Source organism: Polypterus senegalus, chromosome 9, assembly GCF_016835505.1.
Source record: "Polypterus senegalus isolate Bchr_013 chromosome 9, ASM1683550v1, whole genome shotgun sequence".
In the NCBI taxonomy this organism is placed as follows: Eukaryota; Metazoa; Chordata; class Cladistia; order Polypteriformes; family Polypteridae; genus Polypterus; species Polypterus senegalus.
This window is the reverse complement of record NC_053162.1, coordinates 104,735,772-104,755,246: the sequence shown is the minus strand read 5'-3', so window position 1 is coordinate 104,755,246 and position 19,475 is coordinate 104,735,772. Positions and strand designations below refer to the sequence as shown.

At 38.6% G+C, this 19,475-nt stretch overlaps 1 protein-coding gene across 2 annotated transcripts in view; it reads right to left on the bottom strand.

The window, feature by feature from the left end:
• LOC120535610 (granule associated Rac and RHOG effector protein 1-like) overlaps positions 1-19,475 on the bottom strand; it is a 207,281-nt gene that overhangs the window by 63,792 nt on the left and 124,014 nt on the right. For both annotated transcript variants that reach the window (XM_039763556.1, XM_039763558.1), the window contains exon 3: positions 5,686-5,898. In XM_039763556.1, the coding sequence (XP_039619490.1) occupies positions 5,686-5,898 (213 nt within the window). The remainder of the gene's footprint in view (positions 1-5,685; positions 5,899-19,475) is intronic.

Genomic DNA, 19,475 nt, shown 5'->3' with positions numbered 1-19,475 from the left:
ATTTTTATTTGGCAAGTTGACCAAATCAAAATTCTTGAAAAACTAACTTTGGTTTGTGAATTTGGAAAAAAAACATTATAATACCAATGGGTTAATAGCCAGTAGTAATAAGTAACAGTCTAAGAATTCCTTAAACTGTATTCAGATGAAATCTGAATAATCAAAAATTATTTAAAACTATGTAACATATAAGTAAACAAAAACAAACTTACTAGTGAAAAGTAGTATGTTATAACTTTGGACCATTAAAAAACAAGGCACAGCATTCCATCATAATTACAACCCAAGGATTCAGCTATTCCAGTCTTATTACTTAAATACAGCCTTTGTGTAAAACACCATTCAGTGTGTGCAAATTTACTACCCAAAATGAAAACCAGCCACAAGAAGCTGTAAACTGCAACCACAGAGCTTAGAACGAGTACTATCATCATAGTCTGTGTTCAGAACAAAGGTAAATAATACACTTTGTCTAAAAATAGGATGTGACATATAAAGGGTGCTTAGAGTAGAAGTGGGTTTTTTTTTTTTTTTGGTTCAAGAAAATCATTTGGATTAGGTGTTCCAATATTCAGCCATGGTGGGCTGAAGATTTTATTCCAAAAAATGTCTGAACCTGTTTGCTGATGAACATGTCATTTAATTAGATGGCATGCTCCTGACTCCTTGTCTTTCAAGTCAGAAACTTCGACAAGTATATACAATTTACTTTTTTTAGAAACATTAACAAAACTTCTAGTATGTAATAGTAGATTCATTTTTTTAATCCATTCTCCACATCATTTCTTTCTAAATATTTTATTCAATTACAGTACATGAAAGTAAAATGGTTATAAAACTTGCTGGTGTAATACTAGCACCCTTGCAAATTATAACTTACTGTTAAATCACCAGTTGGCTAAAGGGAACAAATAGTGAACAAAAAAAGAAACAAAACTTTTGTAGAACGATGCAACTTTGATAAAGGTTGAGACTGCAAGCGTCTTTCACAATTTCCTAGACAAGTAAAATCAACACTAATAATTTTATAACCATGACATTCATCAAATTTTATGACATGCTGCTTTGAGAGCTATAACTATCTCCTAATTAAGCAAATGGTTTCAGTAAAAAACTATATACCCTCAGTTTTATGATGGGGCCCTTAGTTTAGTATAAACAGTCATTTAATCACAGCAGATATTAGTGTTTTTTTTGAGGGAATTAATTCCTTTGTAAGGACAAAGACACTGAAGAAGCCCAGTGAAAGAAACAATACCTGGTAGCCTCTAGCACCAAACTGTTATACGGGACAGGAATACTTGAATTACCTCGGAGGCCCACATAATTTAAATATGCTGTATAACTGGCAGAAAACACTTCCATGTACCTTTGAAGCAGTTTACTAAAGCATAAAAATTTACAATACTCTTGCATCTACAGTGATCCCTCGCTATATCGCGCTTCGACTTTCGCGGCTTAACTCCATCACGGATTTTAAATGTAAGCATATCTAAATATATATCACAGATTTTTCGCTGGTTCGCGGATTTCTGCGGACAATGGGTCTTTGAATTTATGGTACATGCTTCCTCAGTTAGTTTGCCCAGTTGATTTCATACAAGGAACAGTATTGGCGGATGGCTTAGAAGCTACACAATCAGAGCATGTATTACGCATTAACTAAAACTCCTCAATGATATACGATATGCTTCCCGCGCGGTTCTTAATTGTTTGCTTTTCTCTGTCTCTCTCACTCTCTCTGACATTCTCTGCACCTGACGGAGGGGGTGTGAGCAGAGGGGCTGTTTGCCTAGAGGATACGGACGCTCCTCTAAAAAATGCCGCTTTATCGCGGAGCTTCGGCATACTTAAAAGCCCAAAAGCATGTACAGTAATCCCTCCTCGATCGCGGGGGTTGCGTTCCAGACCCCCCCGCGATAGGTGAAAATCCGCGAAGTAGAAACCATATGTTTGTATGGTTATTTTTATATATTTTAAGCCCTTATAAACTCTCTCACCCTGTTAACATTATTAGAGCCCTCTAGACATTAAATAACACCCTTTAGTCAAACGTTTAAACTGTGCTCCATGACAAGACAGAGGAGATGACAGTTCTTTCTCACAATTAAAAGAATGCAAACATATCTTATCTTCAAAAGAGCGCCGTCAGGAGCAGAGAATGTCAGAGAGAGTGCTCGCTAAGAAAAGGAAACAATCAAAAAATCAATACGTGCTTTTAAGTATACAGAAGCACCGCGATAAAGCGGCATTTTGTAGAGGAGCCTCCGTGTCCTCTGTGCAAACAGCCCCTCTGCTCACACCCCCTCCGTCAGGCAGAGAGAATGAGAAAGATAGAGAGAAGCAAACAATCAAGCACCACGCAGGAAGCATATCTTATATCATTGAGGAGTTTTAGTTAACATGCTCTAATTGGGTAGCTTCTAAGCCATCCACCAATAGCGTCCCTTGTATGAAATCAACTGGGCAAACAAACTGAGGAAGCATGTACCATAAATTAAAAGACACATTGTCCGCAGAAAGTGGCGAAACAGCGAAAAATCCATGATATATATTTAGATGTGCTTACATTTAAAATCTGCGATAGAGTGAAGCCGCGAAAGTCGAAGCGCGATATAGCGAGGGATTACTGTATTGATTTTTTGATTGTTTGCTTTTCTCTCGCTCTCTCTGACATTTTCTGCTCCTGACACGCATTCCTTTGAAGGAAAGATATATTTGCATTCTTTTAATTGTGAGAAAGAACTGTCTTCTCTGTCTTGTCATGGAGCACAGTTTAAACTTTAGACTAAAGGGTGTTATTTCATGTCTAGAGGGCTCTAATAATGTTAACAGTGTGGAAGAGTTTATAAGGGCTTAAAATATATAAAAATCACCATAAAAACATATGGTTTCTACCTCACAGATTTTCATCTATAGCGGGGGGTTCTGGAACACAACCCCCGCGATCGAGGAGGGATTACTGTATTTCTAAATTCTATTACAACTATTATTTATCAGATCCATCAAGTTCAGTTCATAAGTACATAGACTGAAGCCTATCAGGCCGTACCAAGAGCAAGGGACTAACTATCACTGGATGGGATGCCACTCACAAAACCAAAGCACCTGGAGAAAAACTCATATCTGCAAATAAAGAATGTGCAGACTTCACACAGACTTGCACTAAGCTTGATTTCAAACTTAGGACACTGGAGCTATGAGGTGTGAACCACTATGCCACCTCGCTACAAATGCATACCATACCTATGTACAAGTATATCTGTATGTCTCTATCTATATTTAACACACAAACATTTTTTTTTTTACATACAGCAATGGTGCAGTGGGTACCACTGCCACCTTACATACCCAGGTTCCTGTATATCTGTATCCATTATGCTCAAGGTATGTTGGGTTTCTTTCCACATCTGTGTTTGTTAGCTGACCTGTCTACTTGGTCCCATATGAATATATACATGAACAGACTCTGTGATGCAGGAGTCGAAAAGTTGCTTATGCATTGTTGCCAAATCATTAGGGAGCAATGCTCTTTTATCTCATCTTCCCATCCAGTTTTCCTAGTGAGGGTCAAGGTGGCAGCCCAGACTTCCCTGTCCTCAGCTACAGATTCCAGATCTTCAGGGATTCGCAAGATTGTTGCGAGATATAATCCCTCCAGGATGTTCTGGGTCTGCCGCAGGGTCTCTGTTCAATCGAATGTGCCCAGAACAACCCTAGAGGATTTGCCCAAGGGGCATTCTTATGACATGCCCAGACCACCTCAAAAGGCTTTACTCAATCCAGAGGAGCAGTGACTCAACTCTGAGGCTCTCGTAAATCACTCATCTTATCAACCTGTCACAGACTGTCAGCCCAGCACCCTGTAAAGAAACCTCATTTCTGTCTACTTGTACTCATGATCTCACTCTTTCAGTCATTACCCACATCTCATGAGCACAGGTGAGGACAAGGAATTAGATCAACTGATAAACCAAGAGCTTTGTCTTTAGACTCCACTCCCATGTCACCACCACAGACTGGTACAGCTCCCAAAAAAACAACTGCCTCCCCTCAAATCCACTTGTTGTTCTTACATTCTCCTTTGCCGTCACTTATGAACAATGAGATACTTGACTAAGGGCAGTTGTAAGGGTCTGTGCAATTTAGTGATGCTAGGTTGTCTGGAGCTTTCTGCTTCTGGTAGGGTCTCCCTCAGTGAGCAGATTTGAAGTGAAATGTCAGACAAAGAACGATTCACAATGACCCTCATGGAAGTACTTCTAAAAAGCAGTGTAATCTGCCCAGAATAGGATTACCCAGACCCAGTTATTGAGCCGGGGTTATACGTGGAGTTTGCTAGCATGCACCTAGTGATGCGGTACATCATATAACCCAGCTGGCTTCAGCCTGAAATGACGATGTGGAGTTGTCTTGAGTGCTCACTGCCTGCAAGACAAGGGTTGAGGGTAGGGTGCGCTTGCAGTTTAGTGGCAGGGATGGGCAGGAAGATGGACTAGACCCTGGCAATGAAGACTGGCTTTGGGAACTTGGAAAAAACAAAAGTGTGGAATGTGATTTATTTAAAAGTAAACTCATTACTACTTTATATGATGTTTTATTTGACATAATTTACAAAGTGTGATTAAGGTGGCCACACAGTGACGGCGTGATACACTTAGTCAAGCACGCAAATTTACTGTATACACCACACATGGCAATAAATCAGAAATAAACAGATTACACTATATTTTTTTTTAATCAATGAATGGCCTTGTGTTTTTGAACAAGCAAACATTGCTGTCCACCTGTATACCACTATTAAGTTCATAACACCAAACAACTAGCTTTAAGCGGTTTTGAAGCAATATTTCTAATGCACTAATAAAAATACATAAAAAAAGCAAATTAAGTGATGGTGCTAGGCCACGATGGAACAAAATTAACCACAATTTTTCCTATAGCGCATGCTGTTTTTCAGAATATGAAAGAGAACTGCGGAGGACAGTGCTTTTGAGTGATAATTAGTAACTGGTATTGTGTTTGTTGGTAGGCATTTATTCAAACCCACTGTATAATGAAGAAGAACCAATGATGAGCTTTGAAGCCAAAGCACCATCAAGATTTTTTTTTAGCAGATTTTAGCTTTGAAGGACGCAACTTTGGCGTCTTCCATTCTTGATACTTTCCTATATAAATACACACACACACAATATATAAAGTGTATATACAATATATATATATATATGCAAATACATAAAAACACACACTATACACAGACATGCATACAGTATTAGCCTTTGGTGAAGATATTAAAAACACTGTTAAGATTACTCCTTGATGTAATGTTTGCATCCTTGTTATCTGTCAAGTGAAATATCAAGATGGACAGTTAAACAATAAACAATAGAGGAATTGAAAGTAAAGGTTTTCCCCTTTTGTTGTGGCATAGTTGCATAATCACTGTGGTCCAAAGAATATTTTGAAAACAAAAAGTTTAAACCTCTAATCTTGGACTCCTTAATCTGCAGATCTTTGACAGCCTGTTTCTCCAAAAAAAAAAAAAAAGAAAGAGCAGAGTGAACAAGCTCCACCGCCCCACCAAGAAAATGATCTAGAAGAACAGGAATGCAAACATAAATACACAAGGGAATTCTGGTCAGAGTAAAAGCTAGTAATGTTTGTAAAAATAGAGACTGCACATACCTCTGTAGCACCTTTCCATGACCTTAAAGCCTCCTCCAGCTCAGGCAAGGAATTTGTGTTGGAGTTGTCTGCTCTCACAGTGTTTTTTCTCTCTTGAGCCTGGGCCAAGACCTCAGAGAAGCACGACTGTGCCACAGGTTGGACTTTCTGTAGTGCCTGAGACAGGAACTGGAAATGTACCTGCATCACTGTCAAAAAACACCGGCCTAGCACCTGGAATGGACCGGTGAGAGAGAGAGAAAAAAAAAAAAAACAACAACCAAAAATGTTATAAATTAGCAACAACTATCAATTCACACCTCAAAATACAAATAAAACAAAAAGTAATGGATTCAGACCTCAGCCATTTTGTCATTTCAGCAAATCTATACCAACCATTAAAAATTTAAACTGAAACCATGATAAAAGGAGTACATTAATAAAATTTAAAGCAACTAAGTTAAAAATGTCATACTCATTGCATGACAATTAGTATTATAGCTACAGTATACACAACAAGTGGGTGACCTAATGCACAGAAAGATATAAATTGATACGAGTTAGCTGGAATAATTTTTTGTATTTTTCAAGATTTTTTTTGAGAAGCTAATTAATGAAGAAGTTGGCATTATATTGTTACACCTTACCTCATGATAAACACCATACCAAATATTCATGACCATCATAGCAAACTTTAAACTGTAAGTACAGGGTATGTGATTGCTTACATTGCTGGCAAAGGGGCATAAAGTACATTAAAAATGAAATGGAGCTTTCAAGGGTCTCACAGAGGCCATAAAGAGAATGAGATGCGCACACTATCATTTGAAAAGCTTTTCTATATGCCACTGTGAACAGGCTGGCATGACACAAGGTGCCCAGGAAAGTCAATACTCTAAAAATGCTGAATGAAAAAGACCATGAGGGCCTGTTAAGAAGCCAAACCCAAAATGCATTAGCAGAGAAGCTCCAGTCTAAGACACAGAGGATAATACCTATTACAGATCATTGCCTTATATTTTAGGGTATTCTAGCAAGGAATGTAATTCAGTAATTCAGGGATTTAGGAGTCCCTGACTCTGTTAACAATTTCAGAACTATGATGGAAATTAATCCTTGTTTAGGATGAAATAATATTCCCATGCCAGGACCCCAGTGGGTTGGTAGATGGGAAGCAAGTTAAGGTAAAGGCTGGTCTGGTAGGCGGTAACTATAAGAAGGAAAGGGAGATGGGGAGGGGGAGAATGAAGGCTAAGTGTTAACTCTATTAGATAGTGGATTAGTGTTGGAAATGAAAAACTGTACAGGACTCTCATAGCTAGGTCTACTAAGACAACTGAACTTTAATTGTTGTGTTCTGTTTCTTTGATATTTTATGCTGTTCTTTCAAACTTAATTCACTTTTTTAGAGGAAAAACTAGGGGGCTTTGCCCACTACTTGCTTCACTCGCCCACCCTCTAATCCTGGACATATTATGCACCAGCCACTTTGCATCTCTGCCACACGCGTTGTAAAGAGGGGGACTGAACAAACGCTACGGAGATGTGGTCGCTCCTCCGAAACCCCCTCTTAAACGGTGTTACAATGGGAAACAAGTAGTTTTTTTTATCTCCACTTTGCTCGATCAGTTGCTGGCTTGCTGCTGCCATGCTGTGCGATCTGCATGTTGCATAGCACTTTGAATATTTAAAAGCCTGTACGGCAGCTGTCCTTTTGTCTCACAGCCTTGTCTCGCGGGACATTAAAGTGTCTGTGATAAAATTACATCTCTTCTTCTTCCAAGATATTTATATATATATATATTTTTTAATATAATAGAGAGATTATAATGTGATACATTTTTCAGCTTTATACATTTTTGGTCCAAGGTTACAGAAACAAAAGTATCCTGTCTGAAATTAAAAGCTAAATGACAATTAATAAATTGACATTCTACGTTTACAAAGATGCACCAGTCAAGCTGCAATTCTGTACATCTTACTGCACAATTATGTCAACCTAATTAATGTACTGTGTGTAGTTTTTACTTGTATGCTTACACGATGCAAGAATTAGTTAACAGTGATAAATACCAGCATGACAATGGAAAGCCATATGGGTGCATGGCTTCAGCTGTCTAATTGGTTTTTACTTTGGCAATATGAAAGGTTTACATTTCTAAGAGCAGGACTTAATCTTCCCATTGTTACTTTATATTACAGTATAATCCCTCTTAACTGGCCGACGGATTAATCGTCCTGGTAAAATAAAATAAAATATATATTTTTTTTTAATCCTGAGTTCTCTATATTATATGCATGCACTTCCTTCTTTCCTGGAAGATGAGAGGTACTTTAAAACCAGCAAACAACAAAACAATGTTCAAATTAAATAAAAAGTGCAGTGTATCAAGAGTCTTCTTTAAATAAATAATCCATTAAAATGAAGAAATAAGTGGAGGTTAAAATCCATTAGTAAAAAAAAAACAAGTCCTTTAAAAACAATGCAAACAAGGTTAAAACAATGGCTGGAAGCAGTCTCTTAAAATCCAAAGCACGGTGCCTTCTTTCTACCTGGCAGCTCCCCTGCTTCTCCCATCGGGCTTCGCAACAGGGGAGTCGCTCTACCTGCTGGTGCAGCTGCCTTCCACACTGGTCCGGTAGCCCTCCGATCCCTGGCTACATTGGGCTCCATCCGGACTGAGATTTGGGTTCGTTCCCCAGCGGCCAGGGCGCTCAAGCTGGGACTAAACCAGCCCAAAGCTTCAACCTTCAACGGTCAGTTGTCTTTATTGTCGTGATTACTCAGCTAGAGTGACCGCTTTCTTCAGCCCCACCAAGCGTTGGCCAAACACTCCTCTGCAGGGTTTCACCTCCCAGCTGCCTGCCTTTGCTCCATCGAATCTGCTCTCTCTCGCTTGCTCTCCTGCACCGGCTTTTCTCTACCTGCTTCCTTCTCCATTAACCTCCCCGTTATTTCTTGTTCTCCCCCTAGCCGCCTCATGCTTCTATTTATCACAGGGAAGTGGATCAGATGTGGCAATTAGCAGTTCCTGGGAACAATTACGGATGCGGACGACTCCTCACCTGTGCACTTAAGCTGGGATTGACGGCATCACAAATTCCCCGGGAACCGATCGGCCACACATACCTACCATCGCTAAGACGTGAGTGTGGTGATTATTTATTTAAAAAGTGGCCTCTTTGACTTGAGCTGTGGTCCCGCTACACCACACTGTCCAGTCGTTGTACGAGAAAAAAAAACTCATGTGCAAAATCATGGATGAAGCCTTGTGGATATGGTTTCTTCAGGAACGTCGAAGAGGTACAGTACATACCTTAGAAATATTTTTCTACATGAAAATACTGTAGGTATGCGTTGGATTAACCAGCCAAAATGGCAACCGGCCATGGGTCCAGTCCTGAAGTGGCCGGTTAAGAGGGATTGTACTATGTACTGTTTATGAAAAAGTATTTCAAAAAACATAACAAAAGTGGAAAGTAAATAAGAATAGGTATATTGTTCAAAGTAAATATGCACTGTTCTGCATTATGCTTTAGGTTTAAGTGATTAGTTCTCTTTCACGAACTAAAGTGATTCTTTTTATTAGGATATGACTGCTAACTTCCATTGGCCCATTCTGCCAACACCCTATTTATAGCATGTTATTTTGCAGAGGCCAATCATTGCAGCAATCAGATGAAAACAGAATCTCTGAAAGAAATGTGAAATGCATTACAAACTCAGGCTCTCGATCCCGGAAGAACTTTTTTTTTTAGATGTTTATAACTCAATCCAGAAATCTTTGAAGTATAGAAGGCTGATCATGGAAGTAGCAGAAAATACATTGTACGGGCACCCACAATGTACCCCAGGTAGACTTATGGGTGTCCAGGCTTCAAAGATCACTACATTTAACAATCAATCAATAAAATTAAAGTTGTGTGTAGATTTTTTTTTTCCCTCGAAGAGCTTCTGTTTTCTTCCCACATTCCAAAGACGTGTGTTAAATAACTGGCAACTTCAGAGGCCAGAGATGTGGGAGTGTGGGCATGCGTGGGAACTGTGCCTTGTGATGGACTGTGTTAAGATTATCTCCAAGGTTTGTATTCATTTATTTGTGATTTTAATCGATTTTTAGTACAAATAGCTAGCATAGCTCACGCTGCTAGGGAATGTACACATGAGTATGTGCACAACTTTAAAAGATAATAATGGTTTGACTAGCACATTAAGCAGCAGACACCAACTGCGAGTCAGAACAAGCATGATGAAAAGGAAGTAGAGTTTCTGGAAAAGGTTTATTTGAAATAAAAGCAGAGAGTGACCGTGGGTGGGAGAGGTATCAGAGAGGGAGATAAAGAGGTTCAGAGTTGTGGCAGAAATCATGTCTGCTGAGTGGTGGAGCAGACCCGATGGAGAGAGGCGACAGGAGCTCCTGGGAGTAGCAAAGCGCGGCAGCTTTGTGCAAAAGACAAGGCATTCTGGGAAGCTGTGAAGACCCATGGAGGGCACACTTCCGGATAAATATGGGTTACCAATGGAGGTGGCAGCTTGTTGTTTGCATGGTAGAAAAGGATGCATCAGCCTGTGTCCTAACGTACATGATAAAATGAATGACAACAATCCTGTCAACCTTTGAAACTTTGAGCATATTTATAGGCTTTAATTATTTATTGCACCCATGGGACTGCCTGGTTTTAAGGTGTAGTTTTATGGGTTCATTTATTTATCCAGTGATCTGAGACAAAGGCTGGACTCCTTCAGTACTGCTGGTTTGACTTTGGGTTAAATGAGCGGTTGTTCATGGAGTCCCGAATGAGGCAAATCATCTACATTGTGAGGGAGCATTAGTTACAGCACAATTTCCAGAGGGTAATGCGGCTCACAGGATTCACATTGCTGAGGTTCTGAGCAGCAGAACTAGACCAAGGCGACACTAATGTAACACCCCATGTCTGCCCCTTGTGGGGTTGCGAACCCGGGATTCCAAGTTGTTTCGTCATTTGCAGGGTGCGGTAACTCACTGTACCAGCGCATGCTTCCCAACCTGACCTGACCAGATTTTTTTATTACATTATTTATTAACTTGTGGAAATGCACTGTTTACGCATTCTGAACATTTTTGTTTTCATTAACTGCCATTATTCTAAACAAAAAAAAAAGTCTTGTTTGTCTGGTCAGTCACCCTGGTCCATCCTCAGTCATGACTATCGATGTTCAGGAATTAAAGGTTATGCCAAATACTGTGGGCACCTGGGCATCACAAGACCAGGCACCTCAGCCAGGGTTGGTTCCTGTTTATTTTGCTTCTATTGTTTCAGTTATTGACTGGAGTCTGAATCTGAGTGATGCATACAAGAATCATCTTCCAGTTATGAAATACTTTTTGTGTCTTCCAGTCCAAATTCATCACTTCAGGAGTTTCCTTAGAAGACTTTAATGTGGTGATGCTTCATTTCAGAAGTCAAAATTCTGGGAACCTGGTGTGCAGAGGTCTTCCATTTGTGTGACTGTTCATGAAAAATGGATTCAACTGAGCCCAAAGAATTCCCTTAGCATCTGCTATTTCATGCACTATCACTCTTTGATTCCCTATGATGATTTGTTCCATGTTGGTAATATTTTCTTCAGAGTCCAGTCTGACCATCTTCAACAGACATCTTGCCACCACAGAAATATGTGGCCCACCTCGAGTGTGACATGTGAAGGGGACTATAAAGTATTCATTAGGTGTGGTAAACCTTCAAAGCTGTGTTGCTCTCTAGTGCTAGAAAATCATACTTATAAATTATCCAGTTTAAAATTATTACATTTATTAAAGTTAAATAACATTATTTTATGAATTGACACAAATTTTCATTGACATGATTCTGAAATAAAAAATATAATAATAATAATAAAAAAGTCTTGTTATACTTGTTCCATTTGTGAAAATGCTTATTTGATATTTGGACTTCAATCTTCACACTTTATACACTTCATGTGAAAATTGTATTGTTAGTACTAAACCATGGAAAAAAGTTTGTCTTTTAGGTATGTGTTCAACATTTCTGTCATCCTACACTTACATAGATAGTAGAGCTTTGTAGACGCGGAACACACATGAAATGCATATTTTCCAAATAACGATATATATACAGCTCTTGGACTCTATGATAAGCAAGGCTTAAGTTGGGAGAGGTTTTTGTCATTTCTAAAGCTATGAGATGGTATAGCAGGCTGCTTGGGCTTATCGACACATTTACATGACAAAAGACGCAGAATGGGATTTAAGGTGCGCCGGATTTACGAGTTTTTTCGTACGCCTTGGTAATTCTAGTGTTAATAAGATACAATGAAGGGGGAAAACTGCACTGAGTAAGAGCAGTTGCGTCCCCCATCACCACGCCTCTCACGTAGTTGGCTGCCTGCCTATATTATGTACCCCATCCCCACACCTCCCAAGTAATTGACTGCCTGCCCATATAAGGCCGTCCATCACTACGGTCTCTTCATTCCCTTCTTTGCTTCTCCACGGTATTCACATCTCCCTGCTGATAACTGCAGCCTTTTTATTTAATCCACGGCTTCTCGGCTGTTTTATTGTTCATTTATTATGATTTTAGTTATTGTATAGGTATTTTAGACTTAGTTTACTGTTCAGGTACCCATTTCGTTTATCGTTCCAACTGTACCCCCATTAACATGTCTATCGAGGTGATCACCATCGATCAAAGAACTGTCACTTACCGAGTGGTTTCCATACCCGGAGATGCCGCCTGCCTTTTACATTCTATGTGTTACATATTGCAAGGCCATATCAGGCTCAATCTTGATATCCGGAGGAACATTGTGTCTTACATATTGAATGACTGGGACAGGTTCAAGGTATGGACTGATGATGGTACAGGAGATAATTATACTACACAGGGGCACTATAAGAGTGAAATGCTTAAGCCCTTCACCTATACTTCTGCATGTGAGTTGATGGCTGCCGCTGAATTGTTCGGTTGTCGCTTTCAAGTGTACCAAAATGGCCAAATATTTTACACCTTTGGAGAACCGCCAATGCCTCTTAAACATCTTCGATTCATATGTGACGATTTGAGTAGTAGACACTTTGATGTTTATGAATGTTTCAACTCTCAAAAGCTGGATGTGATGTTATCGATGAAGCCGGTTGTATGCTTACTACGCTTGACAGATGCCGAATGTCACTTCAACACAAGTCCTGCAAATACTAACGTAATTGAAACAAACCATGAAACTCAAACCGATTATGACAGCAGCCATCCAAGCTGTGAGAAAACAGTAAAAAGGAGGCATGTCAGACGTAGTGGTACATTTTCTGATGCAGCTAGACGAAAATAACTTTGTGACGCTTCCGCCAAAGACTTGCAGAAAAATCCACAAGTTCATAGAGGCGCTGTCGCTAAATACTCAAAGGCAAATCCACAACTTCATAGAGACGCTGTCGCTAAATACTCGCAGGCAATTCTACAAGTCCATAGACACGCTGCAACTAAATATTTGCAGGCAAATCCACAAGTTAATACCGGAAATGGCTGTTACATCTTAGATTCATGTGTAGCGATTTGGGTAGTGAACACTTTGATGAATGAAACCTGTTATCTTTACAATGGTTGACAAACACGGAATGTAACTTGAACACAACACGTCCTACAAATACGAACCTGATTGAAAGAAATAATGATAATCAAATCCTTGATGACAGCAACACTCATAACAGTGACAAAACAATTACATTGACAATCATGTTACGCTATTTTTAAAATGTTTCCTTTTCTTTTTCATAACTTCTTTAACACACTACTTCTCCGCTGCGAAGCACGGGTATTTTGCTAGTGTCTTATAAATGTAAAAATCATTCTGCTGTGCTTTTCTAAATGTTGAATAAGAGAAAAAAATATCAGCTAATTAAATGTGATCACTGCCATCAGTTGTCACTGATTATGAACATGGATGGAACAAAAACCTGCAGCCACAGTGGGTCCCCAGGACCAAGTTTGGGAAGCACTGGTGTATAGCATTCCTGACCCATAACTATTAGGAGACCAGAGTACAGCCCATTCACTGTCTGTGTATAGTTACAGCAATTTTCCCATATTTTGTGGGTGTTGTTTTTTCAACTCTGGGTAATTAGGTTCTCCATTTGTATTCCAAAAAACTATGGATTAGTTTAACTGGTAAATCTAAATTTGCTGTGTATGAAAGAATATACCTTAGAATTTATATTAGCATCTTTTCCAGGGCTGGGTCTGCTCTGGTTCCCTGTAAAGCTGAACTGGAATAATCAATTTCCAGAAAAGGATGGATAAACAGACCGACTATGCCAAATCCCATGCAGCATTACTTCCGGATCTCTTTTATCATTACACAGTACTTTTAATTACAGCCATACACACTGAAAATAAATATAATTACAACCTCAGTTTGTGCAAGTGATACTTCAAAAATATAGATGAGTTTTTCCTTTTTAAATTCATATTTTTGAAAGTTAAAATTTAATTCAAACATGTGTCAATATTTAAAAAGAAGCAGAACATTTTTTTTTAAATGTTTCTCATGCACCATTCCTTAACAAGCAGCCACATTTCAAAGTAATAGTCCATCTGGGAGAGTGCTGCTGCTATTCCATGTCAACAATGCTCAATAAATCAATAAAATTAAGTTGTGGCTACTGAGTAAAAAGTAACTGGCTGATGGCTGTTATCTTATCAAGTAATGGTGTTTTGATCTTTCTCATGAAGAATTACTTTTCTTTCTACACAGAACTTCTTGTTCTGAGTGCAGTGAAAAAAATCAATGTCATAGATATTACTTTCACTTTCTGAAAAATTGAAAATGTTTTAAGGAAAATAAAACATTGTAGGACACATCTCAAATCATCAGAATGCCAATACCATTTATTATCTAAAGCCCATCATGTTGCTATAAATGTCAACTGTAGCAGTGCTTGCATTGGGTTCATGTCCCCATCACATCTGAATAATGTGCTTTACTTGCTATATGGTCAACATCATAAAGTCAAACTGAAGTTGTGCACACTACTGCATGTGCATCAATAAAGTCAAGAATATCTGTGGCACTTTTCTAAAAGGCCAAGATCAGCAAGTCATTTACTGCATATTTGACACATGCACGGAAAAATAGTCAATAGATAATTACAATAAAACCCACTAATTTTCAGCGCAGATCTTACTTCCAACAAATTATATTACCTATAGCTTGCTGTATTTCTTGTAATTTTATGTGATTATATGATATAAAATTTGTTAGATACTTGCAGTGTAAACATGTACTGAAACAATACTTGAATCATTGAAATACACATGCATTTGAAATCAACATTAACCCTATATTCAAGGCAAAAGATTAGATGATTTCCAATTGTTAAAATGATTTTTTTCCTTTAATTTGAGTACAGAAGAGTTAAGTCACTTGCTTAGGATCACACTACGTAATAGAGGCAACAACTAATCGAACAGTCTTGCATTGTGTAGTCCAGTGCTCTAGCCACTACGCCACAATCCTCTATAAGCCACAGTTTGATAACTGTAACCTACACCTGCAGTAGAATTCAGCTTTTCTGTTTAAAATATCCTGGTGAGAAATACAAACATAATTGAGAAGGTAAATGTAACTGTCTGGTCAAGTTCCCATCACATAAACTACTATTCAAAGGCATTTTATTGTTGACTAGAGTGTTGAATACAGGGTGACAAAAACTGTCCCCTCTTTTTCACAAGAAATGTAACTGGGGGACTTGTAGGAGGGTTTGATGTAATACTGGGTATTGAAGAGCGAGCCTGCAGAAGTGTGTGTGCACATTCTGAAACTTGTACTCTGACCCAGAGGTTAGGAACTTAGGATAAAAAGAAGCTGTGTTAAGAACATTAAATACCAACATGAACATTTGAAAACTTACTTTATTTTTTCATTTTTGGTAGACATTGCCTAAAGCAGCTTTTTTTTTGCCTTATATAGTGTTAAATGCCAGTGTCATATGTGAATGATCTCACATTTGGCCCCTCATCTCCTAACAACATGGCAAAGCAGCACAGATATTAGAAAGAGGTGTTACCAAAGTCCAACCTTATTAAGTAGTCTTTCAATTGTGCATTTGCAAGTTGTGAATCTCTTAAGTGCATTTGGAATACAGAAGTGACATAGTAACCATATACATGCCAACATTTTCAAACCTACAAAATCCAATTCAGGGTTACAGGGAAACAATGCCTAACCTGGCTGCTTTGGACCTTGTACAGCACACCATGCATTGCTTGGGATAGGCATGAACACACCCACCTCGTTCCTGCATATATTTGGGAATGATTAAATCCTACACAGACATTGAAGGAACGCCACACAGACAACAGCTGAACATGCAATTTAAAATCTGTGAGGAAGCAGTGCTAACCAATGCACCACCATGCCATACTCCATTTTAAACATGTCAACTAAATCTGTATCCAGAATGCTATGAATCCTTATCTGTGAAGTACGTTGTGGTGAAACAACAAATGCCATTTAATGGCACATTTAGGACTGGGCTGTCACTATTAACTAGCAAGCAACCCGATAAAAAGATATGTATTACAAGAAAGACAATATTTTTGTACAATAATACATTATTCAGTAATAATATGTTGTGAGGGATCCCTGCCAGGATGAATTCTGCTCCCTTGCCTGGCCAAGAGGCCATGATAAAAGAAGGTCAGCTGGCGAGTGGTGATATTTACCTCCCACGCAGAAAAGACACTCCGGCAGTAGCTACAACGGGGTTGGTGCCCCAGCGACCATCGATGGAAACTCTGGTTGGGCTTCGGTACCTAGAACATTGGGACAGTGAGTAACTGCCTGGTACGAGCGGAAGGTTTCCCCCTACACTAAATGGCAGTATTTCATCTGTTGAATCTCAATATGGACATTCTTAGAGCAGCACAGCAGTTGTGGTCCCAGAATACGGCTCTGCTGGGTTGTGTGGGGGTAGCCAGAGTGGAGCTGTTGGATACTAAAGACACAAGGACAGTTGGGGTCCTGCCTGGCCCGTTAGTGGATCCTGAAGGAAATAGATTAAGCTCTGAAAGTCCAGCCCAGGTCCAGAGTTAAAAGAGACCGTCCACTTGGCCTAGGGAGTTTAAGTAGGGAGGTGGTGGATAAAGCTTGTTGAGAACAGTGGAAGGAGGAAGGAAAGACACAGCAAAGAGAAACTGTGGACTGTTAATACTGTATATTGTGAACAGACGCATGTTAAGTTGTTATTATTTGCATCTGGGACTTAGTGTTGTGTAATTGTGCCTGGGGCTTACGGTTCTGCAACAGCACCTACTGGCCACGATACTAAGTACTGAGTTTAATAAATCAGGAATGAATTCACTTGGTGTTGAAGAGTTGAACCGACAGTGGGAAGGCACTGAAAGGCCTTTTGCTCCACACTCTCTAAAAACATTACACTGTCAAAGGGCTTTTTTTAATTGACTGACGTGGGCTAATACCCACCCCAACTATAAAAAACAGCTTGGTTTGATATAAAATTCAGTACAACAGAAAGAAATGAAAATCACCACTCAACTTTCTAACAAAAAAGCTTTTGACATACCAGGGTGAGAAATGTCTTGTTAGCCTACATTCAATTTTATTGCTTGACAGCAGAAAATGCCAGAATCATGTTCCAAATTATTCAGGCTCAATTTAACCCAAGCTTTGACTGTATTTGTTTTTTCCCTTTTTTAAATAGATGAGATTTTAATTTAGGTAAAGGGTTCAGTTTTGGGATTTTCTTTCTTCATTGATGATGTACTTCATTTTATAATGTTTCTCTTAGTGAATATGAAAATGTGCTTTTCATGAAAATACAAACACAGAAAACATGGAGGTACATTTGTATGACTTGTTCTGAGTGATCCTCTTTCTTTGAAGAATTAATTGATTTTAAGCACATTTTCATGTCTATTTAAGCACATCCCCTCCAAGTATGAATTAATCCCATTGCCAAGAAGATGTAAGAAAAAGAAGTAACTTAAAGTCAACAAGAAAAACACAGACATACATTTTAATAATGATTCAAAGTAAGTACACATTCAGCATAACAGAGAAAGGCTTTGCTTTGTGCATTTTCCTTATACCAAAATATGTTGTTGACAGACTTTATTTATAGATTTACTAGGGTCCAATTTAAAAAAAGGATTGGCTATGTCCACTTTGCTAAACACAGGCTGAATTTAGCTTTACATTTGGTTTCAGCTGCTTACAAAGCTGGCTTGCACATCTGACATCTGAACTGAAGCAATACCAATTGGGCGCCAGGAGTAAATAAATGTAATCCACAAATGGTTTGCTGTCAGGATGGAATTCCTTTGAAAGCCTTAAGACTTTTACAACCCTAACACAACTGCTCTGGGAGTCCTTAAAATCCTGAGCTGAAAGGTTTATTTTTCTTATACCTTTTATTTGGAACCTCAACACCTTTATACCTTATATAACACAACTAACAATAAGATACATTTTTGAGTATCTTCCAACATATATCAAAAACATGCTCATTGTTGAATTAACTAATCATTTTTTATTTAATGTTTGTTTCAAATGTGTCAATTTAGAATAAGTGTGTCATCAAGAACCAATGCTTCTTCAGAAACCACAGAAGACACACTCACTTTGGTGACACTACAAGACCAATTTGGTTTTTGTCCATGTTTTCATATGAGATTTCCACATATTTTATGTTATTGGATAACTCCTTCTCCACAAGGATTACAATGGCTTAACTTGTAGTGTAATGTAATATCTATTCCCGATTTTTTTTTTGCTGTGATGTTCAGTATTGTATACCTTGATACAGGTACTTCTTCAAAGATTACTTTATAACATTTAGTAACCATTTGATTGGTCGAGGAAGAAAATTTAAAAGCAACTTAAAAGCATTATCAAGAAAATGTCAAACACACTTTCCATGACATGCATCTTTTACTCTGTTCATTGGTCATTCGGCTGGGAAGCACCTTCACTCTTGATTAACCTGACCTTTTTTTCTCTCCATATTGTCACACATGTGTGCATGGCAGGCAGCTAAAAGGCTTGAATGAGGGTAATTCCATGCTGGACCAGGGGCGGGAAGAGTGCCTTAACTCTCTTTTTTTTTTCCTGCAGACCAGTCATTGGAAATCCCACCTGGCCCCGAACAAAGCTACCTCTGGTTTCGGCCCTGGAGACACTACTTCCGGTTCTGGTCCGGATGACCTCATTTCCTCAGCCTAACTTTAAAGCTGTCATTTTTTCACCTACACATCAGTTCCATCTTAAACTCAGTTGACATGTGTTTTTCTTTGCTTGACCAGCAACAACCCACAATATACAGGGTGGCTACCCCAAACAGTCAGTCAAATTCAATGTACACGAAGTTTGTTATTTTAACTATTCAAATGACACTTGCAAGTTCAAGGAGGAAAAAAGGTTGATATTTCATCAGGTTTCTCTTAGCAAAAGTAGGAATCATTAGGTTGATTTAATGCTTTTTAGCCAAAAATTACAGTAGTAGTATCTGGTTGTAATTAAAAAATTCCACAATATAAAGACAACTTCAGTATAATTTGGATTATTATTAAATTTTTTAACATTTTATTCATCCCCCACCAATCAGGTTTTTTAATGCGGAGACTGAACACAGATTTCAGGTTACTTTATCGGTTGATTCCGAAACAGACTTTTTTTTTTTTCTTTATCCAGACACGTAAAAAGCCTTATGTCCTATATTAATGTTTTTAATACCACACGTGTTAACTGTTCATTTCTATTAACAAAACGAAATTCTTTAGGTGCATTGTTC